The 22187-nt window shown below is 41.6% G+C and overlaps 1 protein-coding gene across 1 annotated transcript in view; it reads left to right on the forward strand.

Annotated features, from left to right (window-relative positions):
* The window catches only part of LOC115778064 (protein kinase C-binding protein NELL1), a 281912-nt gene that overhangs the window by 114893 nt on the left and 144832 nt on the right, over positions 1-22187 (forward strand). Inside the window, exons 11-12 of the mRNA XM_030726081.1 lie at positions 130-229; positions 3233-3361. Of these exons, the coding sequence (XP_030581941.1) occupies positions 130-229; positions 3233-3361 (229 nt within the window). The remainder of the gene's footprint in view (positions 1-129; positions 230-3232; positions 3362-22187) is intronic.

The following is a 22187-nucleotide window of genomic DNA, read 5'->3' on the forward strand; positions in this document are numbered from 1 at the left end:
GTTTTAAATCCTAGACCAGATCAGATTGTATAATTGGTGGAAAAAGAATTTTCTCCTAATACGTAGACCTTCACGGCTTTGACCTGATCTCTGAAATCACAATGTCTTGCCTGTGTCTTGTCCTTTCAGAATGGCCTGATGGTGAAAGTCACAGAGACCTGTCCAGAGCTAAACTGCACCCTCAGTGAACAGATCTTACCAGATGGCAGATGCTGCAATGTTTGCAGAGGTACAACTTTTTTTTCGACTGCACTTTTCTCAGTTGCATGAATCATTTTATATTTGCATGTGCACACACCAGTACCGTGTCGCTGTGAGGAGTAAACATAGCCGTCTTCCCGATGCTGATTCAGGCTGTGCCTCTGCAATAATTTAGTGTCTCTCCCTTGCCATTCACTATGAATGCTTTTTGGCTGGCATACCTTTCAGAGCAGATTGGTCTTTCTGCTATAGAGCACCTGCTATGCCTATTTGCCTGAACCCCACTGCTTTGGCAGGGAGGTGCTACAGGGTAAATAGCCACTGGTAATTCAGTAAATACATCGAATAAACAAACTGCAGGAGGCTGTCATCTATAAAGACATAATAAAGAATCCCGGGGCAGGTGAGTGACGGAAATTGTGCTCTTGTTTAGGTTAAGATAGCATTTCTTAGACTCACCGTATTCACACAGGATAGGGATGAAATGATGAAATGTGGGTTCAAATAAAAGGTAAGGAAAATGCATGTTTGGGGACAGGAAAGAGAGGGAGGAAAAGAGATGGAGACGAGTAAAGCATAAAACAGCAACAAACAGAGATGAAAGGAAAGGGAATATAAAGGCTTCGACCTGAAGACCTTAGACGAGGAGGACGGGCAGATGGAAAAAAGCACATGAGACCAAAAGGGAACTTAAAAGAAATGAAAGGAAAAGAGATGATGACTAGGACTTGATATACTGTATTGAGAGTGTTAAGGAAAGATTGAGGAGAGCGCATAAAGAGAAAACAGGAGAGGAAGTTAAGAATAGAGGAAGGAGAAGACCTGAACGCCTTTTGTTGTAAAGAAAGGGAAGACGTGAAGAGCAGGTAAGGAGAGAAAGAGAGAGGGGAAAGGTATTCAGCATTAAGGAAAATATAGCTGAGAATGGAATAACTGACAAGGCTAGAGTAGATTTTATACAGTAAGGACTAGCAATTAAAGATCAGAGTCTCAGTGCCTCTCTTCTCCAACCCTTTTCCTTCCTCTTTGAGACACACACACACTCACTCAGTTGCTAAAAAGCAGAGCTGGCCATTATTCATTATCATTGTTTCCAAATCATCTCCAGACCTCCTTTTCACATTGTGACTTGGTACTTTATCACCACTCTGAGATGTAATTGTACCTCGCTGTTAAGTCTTCGGAGTTGCACTGGCTTTGTTAAATTGGTAATTACACAACTGTCCCGTAGTCTTCATGCCGCACTGAATTTCACTGAAAAAGAAAACAAAGGATTGTACAGTGAGGGGCTCGAAAATGTGCAGTGCAAACCAAAATCACATGTTTAAAACTGTACATAAACACACAATTGTTGGTCTTTCTGTATCGTCCTCATCATTCTGTGAGGACCCGCTGTAGATGATGCAGGGACTGAGGGGAAGAATAATGCAGGCACAAGTCTTTCTTCAATAATAGCTCTCTAGGCTCCCTGCCTCGCAGGGCTTTTATGTGCAGCCAGTCTGTCACTCATTACAGGACATGATGGGCTATATCAACTCATACCTACTGAGCAGGACACAATCATCTCAGTCTGTCTATAAGTCTGCATGTCTGTCTGTCATCTTCCTTATCTGTCAGAGTAATTCTTACTCCATCTGTCTATCTGTCGGGTCACATTTTTGTGCATGTGCAGAGTCTCACTGTGGTTTGGTTCAGATCACAAAGCATAGATAAATAATAGATGTAGCCACGGTTGCATCAACCATTGGACTACCATTTTTAAGCCATTGGAGCCAGAAATTATCATACAAGGATGAGAGAGGACAGTGCTAAGTTATCACCTAAATAGCTGTTGTGGGTAGTAAGACGTATTCACAGACTGCATGCACAATCACATCTAACATCTAACATCATAACAAACTATTATCAGATAATTGCATCAAAAATACTCCAAAAGGCACCAACACTGCAAAAGCGTGGTCAAGAGGTCCAATTCAGCTACTCCATTTAGCTGAGGTAATGTCTAGCAGGCAGCTAGCGGCTCCAGCCACTTGGGCCAAAGGTACATCTCCTTGTAACTGAGAGGTCCCTCAATCATTGCAAGACTTAGAGTTATGTAGAAATTCACCAGCTGGCAAAACCATGTTTATTTCTCCAAGAAAGTTGGGCATGGACACTATGGGAATTAACAGGCTTTTGTAGATGGTCTCAAGTGGCCATTTGAGGAACTGGCATTTCATCGTTTGGCTTCATTTTTCAGTCCTGGCAGTAGCTGCTTGGGCGGAGCAGCAGGGGGAAAAGAAAAAGTAGAGTTTAACTGGTGGGCACAGTTTCCTCTAGGAATTAAATGCAGTTGGTCTTTTGGGAAGCCGGCAATTGGAAGTTGTCATTCCAGTCAGAATTCCTGCTGTGCCGATTTCTATTCAAACGATTGCTCTTCTTCTGTAAAAGTGTCAATAATTATTCTATATTGCCTTGAGATAGTATCTCATATAAGTATTTCATTTATATGGCAACATTTGTTTGACTGCCTTTTTGTGTGTCTTCAGATTAGAATTTTCCAAACTGAAGTACACAAAGTTGTCCATTCCTCTTAACTCATGCAGTGTTTCACCTGTTGTGGCAAACATGATGCAGTTCTCATTTTCTTGGTATTTCAGTCATTTTTCTTTTCTGAAGCATCTTTTAAAGTAAGCACATCCTGATTCTGAGATTAACTTAAAATACCATGAAAGCAAATGAGCCAAAGAGCACCATGACTCAGTCAGCCGGGTGTGTGTATGTGCATGCTTTGTCTTGTTAGTGTGTGTGCATGCTTGCATGGAAAAATTTTATTAATGCAGCAGATTCATTTAAGCTCTACAATTAATATATACATCAGGCATCCCATTATTCACAGTGTTGTAGGTGACACAAACAAGGTTGCTCTTTTGTACATTTGTCTGCTTTTATCGCTGTGCTCAGTTACGCGTGTGTGTTTGTGTGTCTACACGCAGCTTTTTATAGCCTTGAGTGAGCAAATTTTAAGGTTTCCTTTGCTCCTTTCTTTCAGGTTATGACTTCTGCGCAGAGGGACTCATTTGTGGAGAAAACTCTGAGTGTAAAAACAGGAATACTAAAGCAGAGTGTGAATGCAAGAGCGGCTATGCCTCCATCCACGGGGATTCGACTTACTGTGAAGGTAGGACCATATTTTTACCAAACTCAGGTGAGCTGGGACCGGTGTGGCTGTCTCATAACAACTATTAGCACAGGATGTTAAAAGCAGAATGGGTGGCAGTGTGTTGAAGCGTTAAATTCACTGTTCTGTTTTAGGAGGGTGTTTATGAAGGCCGTGGGCTGAAGACTGAAATTTGTTATGAGCTCTGGGTATGACATAATGATGACTGGCTGTAAAGAGAACAAGGATTGTTCAGTGAAAGAACAGCTACGAAGCAGGGTCGGAACTTTTATTATGCTATTGGGGTTGGTGTTAAAATAGATTTTTTTTTTTTTATTATTAAACTTATAAGCCATTTGCTTCTTTGATAGGAGTCTGACAATGGAATTTTGACACTTTCCAAATTGACAGTGTAATAATGATGATGTCCTTTTGCGCTTATTGTGATGCAGTCAGTATGATTAGTATGTGGCAAAGACAAAAAATAAGATAGTTTTGATGTACTTACAGCAAGTATTCTTTGTTCAGAAAGCTGTGTATCCGGTGGGCTGATGCAGGCGTGTTCCTTTCGCGATAATTTGAAGCTTTTGCAAAAAAATCCAATCTTTTCTAACTTGCTGTTGGAAGGATTTCGCTGTGGTGTATTTTGGTGTAGAGGTCTGTAGAGTGATGCATGTTTTGCCCTCTTGCCACCTTATATTGCATGCTGCATTTTCCCTGGGAATCACGGCAGTCTGAAATCATCATTTTGCTCATTTTCAGCCTGTCTGAGAAAGTCCGTCATCAGGGTGCTTCAACTATGCAGATTTTTGGCTGAGTAAAAGCCTCAGTCTATGGGTGCTGGAGGCCCAGATTACTTGTGATGGGGCTAATGGCGTTATTTGATTAAGAGGCTTGGGAGCGTCAATCTGTGGATTGAAGGATTTGCTCAGTGCTCGGTGAAGTTGTCATTGGGTCGCAGCCACAACAGACTGAATCCACTAAACGTGCTGAGAGCTGTGTAGCCACAAGCCCTCCAGTCTGTCTGCTTTTGTTTGATCTGCATGGTAAAGAGGTTTACCCAGAGCACCACTCAATCCACAACAGTCCCACACCATATGAGTAAGGGCTGGGAAACGCTGATTGTTAGATCAACTATGTAAATCGTGGAGCCGTGGCTCTCAGCATTATCCATGTTTGGGGGTTGCACACTGAAGGCATCACAAATTTCTATTGTTACTGGATTAAGGGGGATCCAGCCGTACATCATGGTGATATTTGATTTGGCTTCACTCTCACCTCCCAACTTAAATTGGCTTACATTTGCATGTCTTTCAAGCAGACTGGGGTAATTGAATCCTTATTTGTAGGTTATAAACAAGGCATAAGAGTGTGATGGGGTGTCTTGACATCCTAATAGTTGTTTTATAGGGCAAATTAATTTCTCCACTTGTATTTTATAAACATGAGATTGTGTCGAGCTGTGGCTCTAAGCTGTCATTAAATGTGACTGTTACATCCTCATAAATGATTTAATGTGCCACTGAATAAGTGAAGATGAGATTATTTACTTGCAAACAGAGGGCTGTTTGAGCAAGGACGAGAGGATTTAAAAAGCTCCTTGTTTGAGGCTTCTGGCTTCCATTCAGCCACCTTTGTGGCCCCTTTTTTTTTTAACTGAAGATGTGATATTTGGCTGAGAACTTTGGCTCGGCTTGGACTGAAACACCTGATCTGTTGTAAAATGTTCTTTTAACCTTTTCTTTCCATTTAAACAGAAATTAAATTTGTAACACGTCTGTAAACATTTTGTAGCCTCAGAGTAATGCCTGATTAATCTGAAGCTTAGTTTGTTAATGAACTTAATGTTGGTTTGTTTTCATTCCTTTCATTTGCAAACTTTATAAAGTAGAATTACTTTTCTTTTACACTTGCAGGCTCATTTTAACAAGAGCACAAAAAATATACCAAATATGAATTTTCAAAACAAGTCAGTTTTTGTGCTTTTTGGGTTTTGGAGACAGATGGCTCGTCTACTGTACTTGTCTGCTTGTCTTAGCTAAGCATTCAGTGAATGGTTATTGTTTGAATCTCAAATTGTGATGACAACACATTTCTCTTCCTCTTTTTGGGTGACGCAAACATCAAGATTAAAGTTGCTTTTTCAGGTCAGCAAGTTAGCTGCTGGTTTCACTGGGAAAGAAAAAAAAAGTTAGCTCTGAACTGACAAAGGACAGTTCGCTAAAAAGAATAAGTTGATTCTAGCTGGCGAATGGTTGTTTATCGCTCTGTGTCAGCTGGATGGATGGATGGATGGATGGATGGATGGATGGATGGATGGATGATTCCAGCTGTGTAATGCCAGCGTCTTTTAATGTTCTGAGAGGAAAGGGGGATCTCTTTGAATAAAAACGCCTCTTTCAGCCATAGAAGTCAAAGAAGTTGGAGCATATTGTTGTCTGTCTGCTGAAGCATGTGTGACATAGACCTGATTTCTAAACGCAGGACGCAAACATGGTGAATGTGTTAATATTCAAAGCTATCTGCCTCTCTCAGAGAAAACAGGAATGTGCCTGCTTAGCAGAAAATGTACACATGTAGAAATGCAAACATGGGCGCACCCCAGTGATGGTCTGTGCCCTGTGTGGTTACCTATTCTATTAAAAAATGTATTACTGAATAGGGGCTGATATCTTTCTGCATTAAAGATGCAAGTCTCGTTGGAGACATTGCTCTGGGTCTCTGCTTTTCAACGCTTTTCCTTGATTACCGCCATCATCGAGCTCTGACCAGTACGAGAACATCACACGAGATGCTCTGCTCTTCTTCAGTTTTTATTTTTCGAACCTTAAATGCTGAAAGCGTCATTGCAGACTGCATGTACAAACAATTCCTGTGAAGCAGTCGCTGTTTTTTTCTGCTCTTGGCTCCGTGTGATGTCAGTGAGAGTGGATGTCCTTAGAGCACAGAAGCGCCACCCACCTGCTGCTGCAACCATCTGTTTAACTGGTGGAAGGCAGGTAAAACAGCTTGCATCATGCAGTGGATGAACTGAAGACCAGGGTGCAGTGTAAATAAGAATGATTTTAAACTGTGAATCATGCAAAGCTACGCTAGAGTTAAAAAATATGAATGCTGTATATGTAGGAGATATTTATTTATGGAACTAAAAGACTGAAATTCATCATGCATTATTCAGAGGGAACACTATGTTGGAAACTGAGGCGATAACACAGCAGCAAAACCTGACATTAAAACAAATGAATAAAAATAGTTTAAAAAAATGATTGTCTGGGAAACTGAAAACACTGTTACTCTTTTTCACTGGTTTTATGATTGTTATATGTGGCTAGATTTAATTAGTGTAGCTTAAATCTGAACTGACCTGCATCTATGTCTATTAGTTCTTGATGAAACAGAAATATCTGTGGCTTGGTCCAAATATGCTATTGGTATATTCAGATAAATTCGATATGCACGCTGGTGCTGAATCGCTAATTGCATTTATAGACAATACTAACTATGTCTTGTGTTTTGTGTTCTGTGTGTTTTGTTAGCTGCTTAGTGTGTCACACCACTTGATGCTGCTCCATTCAACACATCGCACATTTTAACGTTTGTGCTAATGAGCTTATCATAGGCTTATTATCCTCATCAGCTCTTGTTTATGCTGTCAGTGATATTCTTATAGTCCCAGTAGATCTACTGTATCCTCGCACAGCTCCAGAGGATGCGAACAGTAATGCTGCCGCTGCTGTTTTGATGACAGCTTGTTAATCGCAGCCTTAAAAAAAAAAAAAAAATTGCATTGTGTTGTTGACACACATTGGCTTGAATCCAGTCACAGTGAAGCTCTAAATAAAGTAGACATGCTGATGTGGAATATGGTTGCATCATCGAAGGGCAAACAACTTGATTCCCATGTCCTAGCTCGGTGCTGCAGGGACCCTCCTCCCAAATGGCTTGTTGTTACCCCAGAGCCTGCTCTGTATCTGCGGTAGGAGAAATCCCAGCATGCGTCCAATATTGAACCAAAGTGCATCCTAGGTAGTGGATGTGTTTCTTTCATTTTATATGTTCTCTACAAAGTCCTTTTTTTCCCCCCTCAATATACCCAAATGATATCAACTCTGCAGGACGCTTTTTTACAGCCTCTCAAGTGCCCTTTCTGTGCACTTCTTTCCTCTTTCATGTTTCAAATTAAAGGCACCATCACCACCCTGCGTCCTTGGAAATGTTTATGGGTGAGCACATTAGGGAAAAGTCAGAGCAGTTAGTAAGACGCTTGATTCGATTCAAGTATTTTCACATATGCAGAGTTGAAGCTTATTTCCATAGAAATGGTCTCAGGAGGTTGTTGTGGAGAATTCTCCTGCTGTTAAGAGCCCTCGTGGGTCACTCTGCCCACATTAATGGCAGCATTAGCTCCTGCTGTGCCCCGTAACTCTTCTGTAGCTCTTATGTGCAACTCAAACACCGGCTCGCCCTTGTTTCGCCCAGAAAGGTGGATTTGTTGCGGCACTTCATCAGCCGTGTGTTTTGGCCAGAGATCAGTTGCTAATTTCAGTTCAGGGTAATTACAATGCACTTGATCAAATGTATATTATGACTTCCTCTCTAATTCACAGGGCTGTCAGTCACTGGCTGTTTTTTTTTTTTTCTTCTTCTCTTAAGCATTTCATTTAGTGCACAGTTTCTTTCCTTTTATTTTCCCTGCTGTGGGTAATAAGATTAGTGTGGGGCCGACACATCAAACCTAACAGGGCTATTTCTGTTTGTTCAGCTCACTTTCATTTAGTTGTGGAACAGCCAAACTCCCTGGGCTCATGGACTCACTCTCTGATGTGTCCCCTAAGCTAACAGACTCCTGGGAGCTATTTTATGATGTCCCCGATCTCCAGTCAATCTCCACTGACACTGCAGCAGATTTCTCTCTTCATCTTTTCTTTGCTTTATCTCGCACCTCTTAGCTTTTACCTCTTACTGATAATATGGTGTGACTTTGGTGCTAATAGCATCACAGTTACTGCCACTGGGGTTGCTGCAACCGTCTTGGCTGACGTGTTGCCGTATTTCGTGACAGATTCTGGCTGGTTCAAAAGGTAATAAATCAGTCTAAGTGTTTGTATAACCCATTTCATGCATGATGAAGAACTTTTCTATGAAAAGAGGCAATCTTTTTATAAGGAAAGGGTCAAAGAGCAAAGAAAAAGGGGTCAATGCACCTATGAAAAGAAAATCTGTCATTCTTATGGTAATGGTGTTGCTGTGATAATACCGATGTGTCATCTTAGGTGATGAATAATTTAAAATATCACTGCTACTTCTTTGATTTGATGATCCTAAAAATAAATCTTCCTTTGCCAGTTTAACAAAATGCAAAAGAAAATAGCTTCATTTGCCTATATTTCACCATCCCTGAAAGAAGAAGCCATCTAGATTAGAAAGCCTGGGTTGAAAAATGTTTTTTGCACTCATCACTTGATAAATACTCTGTGAAGTTATGAAGAATACCAGTACAAATCTGTCAGCTTCCAAGAACTAATGTTTGTGCTTTTGTATGAGCCCTGCTCTTGTCAGCCCCTAAGCAAACTCTTGTGAATATTGTCCATAGAGAATTCATTCTTTGATGGTCTTGTTTTCGCTTCATACCTGTTTTGTGTGCACCAAACATTCATGACATCTTCCGGATGTTCGGTAGATGAAAAATATCTCGGACAGCTAATGCACATAATGTGCTCCATGTCTTTGTGACTCTTTTTTTTCTTTTTTAGATCTCTTTCTCTCTCAGCTACAACTTTTTGAGATGCTATCATTCATTGCAGAATAGACTTTTTTGTGGAAACCTGCGAAACCCTTCAATCGTGAAGAGTTGAAAAGAATCGCGTATGTAAACAGAAGCACACACAGCGTGGCCTCGTGTCTTGACTCCTCCTTGCAGAGATGTTCACATATCATCGAGTTGCATCCATATCCCACACCGAGGGGCGGATGAATTAGGATTTAGGAAGTTATTTGTGCTGGACTTTACCCATCTTGTCTCTCTGTGTTGCTGAGGCGCTGTTATCGTTTGGTTGCAGAAAAACTGGGATGAGATGGGCATTTAGCCTGGACGGGGCTGACCAGTAAACCAGCTAACAGACAGTCAGATGGAGGAAGAGCTGTATGGTAGTGGGAGGTTGCAGCTACAAACAGCACTACAGAAAGATCACTGGGAGTGCAAACCTGCAGGAACCATACCCTCAGAGGTGAAAATGAGCCAGTCAAGGGTAGCGGCTGCCTGCAGAGCTGCACAGTAGGAATGAAGGTGTTTATGTGCGTGTGAGTACAAGTCTGTTTGTGTGTGTGGTGTGTGCAGCTGTCCTGGGTTTTCAGATAAGCTCAAGAAAACACGATGCGTCTCCACCCAGAGTGCAGCACCTGCCCCATGCTACAGCTAATCCACTGAAGAACTGACAGTTTGTTTACTTTTTTTCCCGCTGAGTATGACCACACATAACACCGGGAACCTGGGAATTATGGAAATATACACATGTATTACCTGAAAAGTTTTTGCCATCTTGTATCACAGATCATTTATTGTTCTCAGTGTAGTACTGGCGAGCTAATATAGTACACAACAGAAATGAGTGCATCCTAAATTGGTATCATTTAAACGTCAAGGGATTTATAATTGTACTGTATCAATTCTCAATAAATGCATTATTTTGAAGTAGAGCATTTCCTCTGATGTTGGGTAAAATGTTAATAAAAACATAATGCCTGGGAACTGAGACCAGTCGCTGGTCTTTTGGGAGAGTAACATTGTCCCATTGTGGTCAGATACAGGATTCTAGCTGCTCAGCAGTCCTGGGTCGTCTTTGTCATATTTTTAGTTTCATGATACACCAGATGTTTTCATCTGGTTAACCGTCTGGACTGCAGGCAGGCCACTTTAGGACCTGGACTCTTCTACTACGAAGCTATGCTGTTGTTATCGATGCAGTGTGTGGTTTAGCATTGTCTTCCTGGAATTTGCAACGCCTTGCCTGATGTACTGTATGTGTGTGGGTATGTGGTCTGTGTGTGTTGGCGTTTGTGTGATGCTCGCTGAGCATTGGCCCTTGTGGGACATGGTCATGGACGGTGGGGGTTAGCCCTCCCTACATCTCCCCACTGGTTGTTGCTGACTGCCCCCCGGGATGTGGGTACCTGTTGGTTCCAGGGTGCGTGGCCACATAATTTGGCGTGATTGTTGGTCTGCTCCTTTGGGGTTTGTGTTCTGGGGCTGGCTCTACTAGGTGTGTGGCGGTTCTTGGGCTCCTGGGGCCTCGGCCGTGTTCTCCGGCAGGGTGGGCTGCTCGTTGCCTCTGGCTCTCTGGGGCTCTTGCCCTTTGGCTGTGAGGGCTCCAACTAGGGCCTCCCTCCTTCCTCTTCTGGGGTGCTCACGTGGTTGCCATGGGGTCTTCAGAGCTCCTGGGCGGCTGCAGACAGCTCGGGTCCCCTGGGTCTTTCTGTTTTTATTTCTGGCAGACTTCTCACCCTTTGTGAAAGACACAGACATTCACACTGTCACTCACACACACAGACACACACAAACAACACAAGATTGTTTGTGTATCTGTTTTTTCATTTTTTTTTCTCTTGCAGGTGCTGTGTGTGTTTTTTTTTGTTTGTTGCAGCAGCTGCTGTATGTTTCTACCTGTGCTCTGTCCCCTTATTCCTATCTTTTCTCTGATTTTCTCCCCCTTTTCCTTTTTTTCTTCTTGCTTGTTTTCTTTTCCTGCCTATCAGCCCTGGAAATATCATATTACACATGCACATGTGTAAATAATAACAGAAATGAATAAAAGAAAAAGAAAACACTAACAAGAGGAGCCCATGGAGAATTTATAGAGCTCATCTTGGAAAAGCCAATATGTTTAGCACAACAGTGCATTCAAATGGGAGCATATGTATATACCATATACGCCTTTCAGCACTGATGGCGCCTTTTCAGATGTGCAAGCTGCCAGTTCCATAGGCACTAATGCACCTCCATACCATCAGAGATGCAGGCTTTTGAACTGAGTGCCGATAACAAGCCAGATGGTCCCACTCCTCTTTAGTCTGGAGGACGTAGTATCCATATTTTGCCAAAACAATTTCAAATTTTGATTTGTCTGACCTCAGAACAGCTTTCCACTTTGCCTCAGTCCGTTTTAAATAAACTTTGTCCCAGAGAAGACAGCCATGTTTCTGGATCACATTCACACATGGCTTCTTCATTGCATGACAGAGCTTTAACGCGCTTTTGTGAATGGCACCGCAAACTGTGTTCACAGACAGTCTGGAAGTCTTCCTGAGCCCATGCAGTGGTTTCCATGATGAATCAATCCTGTTTTCAGTGCATTGTTGCCTGAGGACCAGAAGATCTCGAGCACCTTTTCCAATGCGCACATAGATTTCTCCAAATTGGTATCATGTACTGTAGATGATGGGATATTCAAGGTCTTCACAATTTTACGCTGAGGAACATTATTCTGAAATTGCTCCAGCTGTTTGTAGATGCAATTTTTTTTGTAGATTAATGAACCTCTACCCAACTCGATTTCTGCTCTTTTTATACCCAATCAGGTTACTGACCTGGTGTCAAATAAACTAATCAGTTGCAAAACATTTCTTTGGTAGTTTTATTGTAAAACCACTTATTTTTCCAGACTCTCCCCACTCCTGTTGCCTGTTGCTTTTACCCAGCATTTTCAGAATCAGATTTGCAGAAATATTGAAATTGATGCAAGAAGAACAGTGACTATCCCAACATGAGTGGAATCACAGTTGCAGCAGTAATCAGAAGGCATAGAACGAGCCATAGTACAGTAATCAGAGACTCAGTTGTTGTCCTCCTAAAATTATGCCATCACTAAAGACCTACTTGCACTTTGTGTGTGTGTGTGTGTGTGTGTGTGTCTATATATATATATATATATATATATATATATATATATATATATATATATATATATATATATATATATATATATATATATATATATATATATATATATAGATTTGTAGTTAGCGCTAGCAATGGGGTTAAGTCCGAGCTAGTCGCCGTGAGAGTCAGCTCGTCGTGACACGTTAGCTGAGCTCTACCAGTTGATCCAGCTAACAAATTAATGCTAACTGAAACCTAACACTGTTTAGGGTCGGTTAGCAAATTAATGCTAGCCAGACCTAACACGGTACTGACCCGCTAACAAGCTAATGCTAGCCGGACACCGAAAAGCTCGCCGTGACACGTTAGCCCAAGTTACACACACACACAACGGCTACCCTGCTAATTAAAACCAGGTGACCGCTGAAGACAGCTCGCCACGACGCGGTCGCTGTCCAGGGTGTATAACTACCAGTACACTTCTTTCGAAGGACTTACTCAGCACAATCCAGACTGAAAACTGGAGAACTGCGTTCGGCGACGTACTCCTCTACGGGACGCCTGAGAACTGTTAAACAGCTAACCAAGCCAGCCTGGACGCGCTGAGGGAGCCCGATGTAGTTTCTCACGGGAAGAAAGCGAGAATGAGTAGGGAGGAGCTGGTCAGCCGTGATAGTAGGAGGGGCGGGGCCCTGAGCACGGCTTGACAGGTCTGTCGAAGACAGACGTGGTGTCATTGGAGCTTCCGTAGTTGGTCACGCCAAGGCGATTCCCATAGTGAAACACCAAACGAAGTTAGAAAAAGAACTGACGTCACGGAAGCTCTTGCGCCATCTAGTGTTTTCGTTACGTAAAGCACATAATGTCGCTACAAGAAATGACACTATGAGTCAATCTGCAGGGAATTTAGTGGCAGAAATCCTAAATAATGAGTAGCTAATTAACACCCTGGCAAATGCATGAACTGGCCAACATAATGCTAGCAGCAGTGTTCCTAATCATACTACTGATGAAGAGTTTTATTCAGTGAATCTCTCAGGTCAGACAGCTCCTGCGTATCAAGCTAACAATAAGCAGAACATGCCCTCCACATCCACATCTCAGATTCTAGACAGGGCCTGTTGTTGTGGAGGGTGCCTGTGCATGTTCTGCGTAATGTTAGCTTGCATGCAGGAGCTGTCTGACCTGAGAGGTTCGCTGCATTTGGTCTTCCACGATGAAACAGTGAAGATGAACTGCAGATTGACTCATAGTGCCGCTTCTTGTAGCGACATTATGCGCTTTACGTTTAAACACTAGATGGCGCAGGAGCTTCCGTGACCTCAGCTTTCATTCAATATATTCAGACTTTCATTCAATATATTCAGACTTTCATTCAATATAATCAGACTTTCATTCAATATATTCAGACTTTCATTTAATATATTCAGAGTTCATTGTATACATTCATGTTTCATTCAATATATTCAGACTTTCATTTAATATATTCAGAGTTCATTGTATATATTCATGTTTCATTCAATATATTCAGACTCTTATTTTAATATATATATATACATTATTTTTTTTTTGTGTGTGTGTGTGTGTATGTGTGTGTATATAATGTGCATGTAATCCCTGTAAGCCAAAAGCTCAGGCTTCAGTCTGCTGTAAATGCTTCGGGTTTCAGGCAGGTTTTCTACTTTTGGCTTTTTGGCACAGATGCTCTTCATATGGTGATCTCAGGAACACACCGTGCGCTCACTGTGACCACAAAGCCCTACCCACCTGCTTTTCAAGCCTTTTGTTTACAAGGCCCAGCATAAGATCATCTGTGAAATTATGCATATCTACTCCAGTAGAGACCAAGAATAAAAAAAAATTGGAAATTGGCAAATCAGGTGCCCTTTAAGAACATGACAAAAAGCCTCATGAATGCATATTGGGAGCACATTCTTTAGTCAGGTGAGATCATGATCTAAGTGCTAAATATATCTCAGATGCGTTCCAGCATGTTTGCTGTAAGCTGGCTAAGACTACTTAGGTGAATACATAGTTCTGACAGCAGTAGTGGGAGTGTGATGAAATGGGGCTGCATGAGTACACATAGTGTTGGGGATATGACATTTACACATGGCACCATGAATTCCTGTGGATCTACCAAAATACCAGCTGACAAGATATACCCCAGTCTCCATAAGCTTTGCTTCAGAGGAATATTCTAGCATGCTAGTGATCTAAAGAGGGAAAAAGTGAAACCATGACATGGTCAAGTCTCCTGATTTGGATATGAGCTCTGGAGTTTTAATGGGAATAACAAGTCTTTTATTAAGAAACATTGTTCTTTAAAGGTGACCATACAAAGTACTGAAGAAGAAACCTAATCTCAGTATTGAAAGGTGTCCTGACTTGTGTTGCATTAAGTTCTTACTGTGGGCCCTGTATGTTTACACTGAGCAAATAACCTACTGTTCAACTTAGAAGTAATGGTAATATAAGGGGTGTACTCTCTTCTGTTCTATGATGATGTGTAGTGACAGGCATAATGCAAAAGAAAGTGAATTATTGATTGGAAACTGTTTAGATAATCCTCATTTGTTCTCATTCAGGCTGCGATGATGATGGGAGCAGCGGCACGCGTTTGTTTCTCGTGGCACTGGCGAGTGCCGCCGGCTAAATTGGCTCTCTCTCAGTGGCATTAAAGAGTAATTGGCTGTGTTTGTACTTGTGCGAATCAATCAGGTTTTTCTATGGGAACGCTGCCTCAGCTGTGTTAAAACAAGGATGTAATGCAAGAGAACGAATGAGCAGCTGCATCTGCTCTGCCTTTGCTTTGTTCATTGGTGGAGGAAATACAAACAGGAAGACAGACAGGCAGCAAGTCAGGTAGATAAAGACGAGGACAAGCTAAAAGGCAGCGGTGCAGCCTGCTGGGAGCTGTGCCCTTTGTAAAACTTTGTTGTTTGTCCTTTCCCCAGAAGAGCACATGTTCAACAATCAAAGTGGACATCCCCACTCACAGACAGGATGATGTCAGATTTCTGGATGCTGTCATCTATCCAGAACAGACAGTGTTGTGAAGAATTAATTGTCATCCTATAGAGGAGGGGCCTTGACAATAAATCTAGAACAGTGATTAAGATGATCTGTATATAGATGGCTTAAAAAAACAACCATTGTGCCCACAAAGAACTGTAACTCACTGAGTATTATCAAGGTTTTGGGTCGGGTTCAATTCTGCCTTAGAAGCATATCATCAAGTCGAACTGCTTTTGTCTCAATGCCTGAACTGCAGGTCAAGAGATATTTGTCTGCCAATCTAGCCACAATGGGGGTGGTTCTGCCCCCTAACTTGCGGAATAAATTGAAAAAAGAGAAAGAGGCACTTGTTCCTCCATCATTGTCGCTGCTGAAGTGCCCTTGACTCACAACTGCTCCAGTGAGCCAACCAGTGTCCTACAAAATAAGACTACAGTCACGCCTGGCAGCTTCCAAGTATGATTTTATGCAAATGTGTCAGTGTGAACTTCTTGAACAAAAGAGCGCTGTTCGTGTTCACAGCGAGTCTATCACAGAGAATAATTTTATTGCCGCTTAAATCTTCCATCACAACACTTTGCTCCGAAAATTAATTGTAGAGATCTGAGAAGTCCAGCTGTGCAAGAAACTCAAACAGGAAGACAGTCGTGAGTTTCAGACAAATCCCCAGGCTAGGTAAGTTTATTTAGAAATGAAAAGAGGGGCACGCAGTTAGAAATACCACTGTTTTCAGGCCAGCTTCTGTTTTCAACTCACCCTTCTGGTGAAATCAGTGCCAAATTTTGCAATTAACTTGGTGAGTACAGTGTTGTTATAGCTCATATCCCGTACAGTAAAGGTAAGAGGAAAACGTCTCGTTGCCAACAATCAAACAGAGAGACAGGAAATGAGAAATAAGATGACATAAAGCTCTTTTTCACTGCTGAGACAGAGATAATGAAGAAGAGGACAGTCTTGGGGAATAAAAGCAGGACTGTTTGCTAGCTTCTGTCCATAGTGCTTAGAGTCTGAGACTGTGAGGTGAGCTTCTCTGTGTGCAGCGAGTGGATTGACTCAGCCTACCATGTACTAGCACTGTCAGAGGTCTGCTGGAGGCACAGTGGGTGAGCACTCTGGTAAAAGGTCAGTGAAAGACCTGTAATCAATTACAGTTATTTCACTCAAACAACAGTCTACAGTGTGTCAGTGTACTACTGCTCCCTCCTCTCCCTCCTCGTCCCACTTCTCAAACCCTCTTCTGGGTAGCATCCATCTCTGCCATCTGCACTTCACTGACTGCACGTGTTCCAGCACAGCCAACGCCGTCCTTGGCTGCTTCGCTTCTGTCAGTTGCCTCATTCCTCACACGGTAGTCTATCCCTGCTTATTTCCGTTCAATTTGCTGACCATTTCTGAGCTGTTGGGGATTGGGCTGGTAATCCCTGAGCCAAAGGGTTTGCTGGCTCGCTTGCTCTGTATGGTCTGTGGGCTAAAGTGATCAAATTTCCACTGGAATTGAGCCTGAAAGCTGCTGTGCAAGCCTGAAAACTTATTCTCTCTAAGTATTCTAATGGGAGTGAATTCAGATTACCTAAAGGTCCGGGGTTTTTCATTGGCGTGGATCTGTGTGTGTGTGTGTGTGTGTGTGTGTGTGTGTGTGTGTGTGTGTGTGTGTGTGTGTGTGTGTGTGTGTGTGTGTGTGTGTGTGTGTGTGTGTGTGTGTGTGTGTGTGTGTGTGCGTGTGTTTCTTTCAAAGTAGTGTGATTTTAATAGTGTTCATAGAGGTTGTCTCTATATATGCTTTATTTGCAGACTTCCCACAAATTACCTCTTTAGGGACTCATTATGCATTATGTATTGATTTGAAATTTCACATTTCTCAGACTGTAATAAGTCATCTGCCAAAGTTATTGTTGCATATCGATACCTTATAATTACTCAGCTTTCAGAGGACACAATACTTTCATTTCTTTTATTTATCTTAATATTCCTTTAATGTTTTTTCTCTCTGCTGAGAGCAGTCTTTGTTATTGAAGGCAGAAGTCACATTTATACTGTGATATATTCTAAGAAGAGCTACACTGCAATACTGTAAAACTTCTACTAAGAATTTCTCAGTTTAAGTGTCACGTTCTACTCTTTCTTTTTTTTTAAAGCGCAGGCCATTTACATCTGAACTTATCTCACAGTTGCAGATTGGACTGACTCAATTTCAAGATCAGCTTCGACTATTGTGAGGCCTGGCAGGCAATTGGTTCTGCAGCAAGATGTAGGGGTTGAACTGTCTAAAATAAAGTTGCAGTGCTTTCTGATGTGGAGACACCCTCAAAGCAAACACGGCACTGAACAGCGGGAAACTGTAACTGCAGCTGCAGTTTGAGTGTGGAGAAAAATGGCATGTGGTAATTTGGCATTGCTCTTTGCTGAACCTGTTGCCAAATGTGCTGCAGGCATGAATACAGAGAGGTAGTCAAAACATGTTCCCTGCAAACTAGTTTTCAGTACTTGTAACACTGTCTTTGTCCTAATTCTATGGCCACGTAGCCCCAGCAGAACCTAAATTACCGTATTTTTAGGATTCTCTTTAATAATTTTTTTTTCTTTCCGGGGACATTAAATACTGCCAAAACTACAGGTGTCCTCACAGATATGTAAAATGTGTCCTACTGTCCACGACAGCACCGTGAAGCCTGGAGTTATGCTAAATAGTGAGATGAGTCTCTCATTCTTATCGTGTGGCATAATTTCAACTGTAAAGGATTCTTGGCAACACATGAGATAAGTTTAATTTTTCCACAGTTAGGGTTGATGCTGTGAAGAGGAACATTTAAGCTAAAACCAGTTTGAAATGTGCCTAATTTGGTGCATCAACCCAAACGGCAATGGAAAGCAAAATTAAAAAAGGAATTGAAAATTAAACCAAGTCCCAGATGGGACACGGACAATGTCATGGACCCTGCGTTGTACCCCAGATGATTATTTGTGGTTTTGAGAAGTGATTTTAATTTAAGCTCTCTTCTTTGTTTTTGAAATGTAGTTTAGCTTATTTTTTTTTGTGTGTCTGCTATTTTTCTTTCCCTGTGGCTCTTGTATATATTTAGCTTGTCATTCAAGTCTTATTATCTGCTGCTTTGTGTGGATTCTTTATGGTTTATTTTCTGCCCTTGTTACTTCAGTCCTTAGTTCTTAGTTTTAGTTAGTGGTGACTTTAAGGTTGCATTTATTTTGTTCTTCCTGTCACATCTCCAGTTATCTTTGTCTTTCAGTGTTTCCTTGTCTTCTCTTTGTATTGTGTTCAGTCTGTCTTCTTGTCACACTTATTTAGTGTGTGTGTATTCGGGTCTGTTTCTGCTTCCCTTAGTTACTTCCTGTCTTTGCTGTTAAAGGTTCAGTTCTGTCCTCTCTTATTCCCTAATCACATTTGTTTTGTTCCCCACCTGTTTCCTCTCTGCTCTTGTGTATATTTTGTCTCTGTCTTCTTTTGTCTTTTGTCATGTCATCTGTGTTGTTGTGTGTCCTCATAGCAGAGTACTCCCTGTATTGGTATTTCTAATCTTGGTTTCTATGTGCTTTCTGTAAGACCATTCCAAGTGACTTTTGGATTCCCTTCTTTGCTCTCTGTTTTCTTCCTAGACTTTGGACTTTGTATACTGAAGACTAATCAGCATTAACAGCTCACTTTTTGTTTACTTCTGTCTGCCTAGGAGTCCCACATTCAGGTCCTCAAAACAAACTTCCACACAGCCGGTCCTGACACTCCCAGCTTACAAAATTCTGAGCCGCTTCACTGCCACCACGCCAACCTCCAAATGTCTATTTTATCACTCTTAAAACGGCGACAAAGTCTTGGTTTCCAGTGTGTTTTAAAGGTACTGATGCACCCTGTGCGCACCTCTGTAATCCCAACCACCTCTGCTGTGTCCAGTGTGGCTGGTGTTGATAGCATGCCTAATTAATCATGATTATGAACAAGTTACAATAACCTGCGATTAACAAGTGGACGCAGTGACTAACAACGTAACCAGGCTGCTTGGGGTCAACCTATGAAATGGGACACAGCTGTATGTCATATGAATACAGACAATTAAAAAAAAGACATCTCCTACATATTTTGGCCAGAAGGTGAAGACGAGATTTCAGTCAAGTCTGGACACGGACAGTCACTCCTCCTCAGTCTTCCCTTTAGCCATTGCCAATCCGTTAATTACAGCAGCGACCGCAGGGACTAATGATCATGTTCCACAGGGTGGTAATGACACAATTATAACTGCGAGGATATCAGTCATCTCCAATTAGCTCATTCAGTGTCCTTGGCCTTTCAGACACACACGCACACACACAAACACACACACGCACAAACACTAGTGAATAAGACAAAAACTCAAATGACTTAATGTCATTGAACTAAATGACTGCCTTGCACAAGTTTCTTAAGTGACAGAGCTTTTTGAAAGACATAAATTAGCACCCAGTGCTGCATCCTGTGAATGCACAACTGTGTTTAAAAAATATATCAAGTCATAAATGAGTGATGTGTATTCAAGCTCAGTTTTTTTTTTTTGAGGAGATAAGATGGGTTGTATGCCAAGACTCTAAATTTGTCCTGAAGTTCAGCTTTGTTCAGGAATTGATTTTATCTGCCAGAGTACACTACGCGTCAAGGATTTTCCCTTGGAGTAGTGATTTTCTGCTCGGCTCCACAAAGCGCGACACCTCAGAGTGGTTTATGACCCGAATGTTCTGCCAGGCTGCCTTACATTCACACCATATTTAACGGCTGACAATTAAACCCGCCAACAACCTTTCGTTGTAACTGTCACAGCACTAATTTAATGCTCCAATGCAGCCAAGATGAGCTGTGACAGTATATGGAAGTGAGGATGATGCCACACACACATCATTTCTATAGAGCAAAGGCATACGCAAAGATGAAGGGCAGCTCATAACACTGAACGTTGTTTCAGACTTGATGGAGCACACTAGTGCATATTTTAAAAGGTGATTTCCAAATGCACAGAATAAACAGGAAAAAGATTTTCTTTTTTTAAATTTTCTGTTTGGGTTAACACTTTTCTGATATCTAATGTTGGCAGTAACTGGAGACACATAATGCCACTTTTTAAGGGACTTGTCTGAGGTAATTGGGGCGTGGCTGACAGTGCTAGCTGTCAGTCAAGCAAAACATATCACACAACAGCTTTGTCAGTCTTTTAATAGATTTGATATGGGTCTGATGTTTGTTTGTTTTAATAACTTTGGTACTTTAGTGGTCTGATGAACCCAGACTGTCCTCCCCTGGAAAACAGCCCCATAGACTACTGTACAAAAGTCTTTAGCCAACCCATTCATTTCTTTATATTTATGTGCAGACATACATGGAAATGCAGTTTATAAGAGTCTAAACTATTCTAATGAACTCTAAAAGTAATATTTGGTATCACCACCTATATCCTTCGACACAGCCTGAGCTCTTTTGTGCAAGCTTTACTGTAATTTCTTTAAGTAGTCTTCGGAAATAGTTCTCCAGGTTTCTGCAAGGTGAGTAGATGGATCAACCGAAGGGCCAGATGCATCTCTCCGGTCCTGAGTCAGGTCTTTGCTGGATTTTTCCCTATTTCTTAAGGACCTGACTTTCAGATACTGTTTATCTGCTGTAGAAAGTATTTTTTAGGCCTGCCACTTCTTCTTTTGTCCTCTACTTGCCCACTTTGCTCAAACATTTTAAGGATACGCTGCTGAGAGATGCCAAGTTTCAGCTTGTTGGTGCAAAAATGCTATTTTATGCCTGTCAAACGGTGTTATCTTTGACATTTTTTGTAGATTCAACAAAAGAAATGTTGTGACAGGCTGCTAGTAACAACTTGCTTTAATATATAATTAAAAATTGGTCCTTTACTAAGTTGTCTGTTATCTGTAGACATAACACTGGTTCATCCCTTGAGTCCCTTTTATGCCTGAATGATTCACAGGTCAGGCTTAACAAAGAAAGAAAGAAAATCTGGTCAGGAAGAAGGATTGGACTGAAATTGAGTGAAAAAACAGCCAAAAAAAAATAAAAAACTGTGAAAAGCCTTTAGAAAGCCTGGAGTACTATTACTCGTGACCACTTTTAAAAAAAATTACAAGAAAGTCTGGCTCACTGGAAGTGAAATATGAAGAAATGAGGGGTGCCTCAAGACTTTTGCACAGTACTGCATGTTGTTTGTATGAGCTGAAATTACGGCCTATAGTTACCTTATGACTTTGTCTGCACTTTTAGGCTTTCGGGCATTCAGTGGTGTAAAAATATGCATTTAAACCTAAATTATTCTTTCTCCTGCCTGCTTTATGTGCTTCATATGTCTGTTCTCATTCCCTTAGCAGCATTGTTGCTCCATTCTCTGTGTTGATATGTTATATGGTATCTTGGTGATGTCTGCTGTATCTCCTCACTTCTAAATGCCTGGTATGATTTTTGGTGTCAACAGCACCAAGTGCAAGAAATTGTGTGGCACTCAACTGTGCCAGGCTTCAAAGGGGTTTTCAACAGTTTCATAGCAACAGTGGGAGCCTCATCTAGTGGTTCCCCAAAAATATCTTCCAAGTGCTCCGAGCTATAATACAGATGCTCAAAGTACAAAGGGCCTCAGCTCTCAGCACCTGAAACCCAAAGCATGTCAACTCAGGCTGTCTTTGAGGAGTGTAGTTTAGCTGAAGTGCAGCAGTTCAGGCTGCCGACACAACGAGGGAAGAGTTCATCGATTTATTCAAGGTTAGCATGATCAAAGCTAAGGGAGGGTTATCATTTATAATTCAGCCAAATTCTGGCTTCCTTCTGTTGTGTAGCACACGTTTCAGAGGCTAATGGAGTCCAGAAAGAAACAGGTGTAGTGGAGGGGAGATAATCATCTGCTATTACTTAGTTGAAACAAAAGTTGACCGTCTCAGGTGGCTCACAGTTGCTGCTGTTTGCCCAGAACATCACACTTTAGATTA

Source organism: Archocentrus centrarchus, chromosome 3, assembly GCF_007364275.1.
Source record: "Archocentrus centrarchus isolate MPI-CPG fArcCen1 chromosome 3, fArcCen1, whole genome shotgun sequence".
Taxonomy (NCBI): Eukaryota; Metazoa; Chordata; class Actinopteri; order Cichliformes; family Cichlidae; genus Archocentrus; species Archocentrus centrarchus.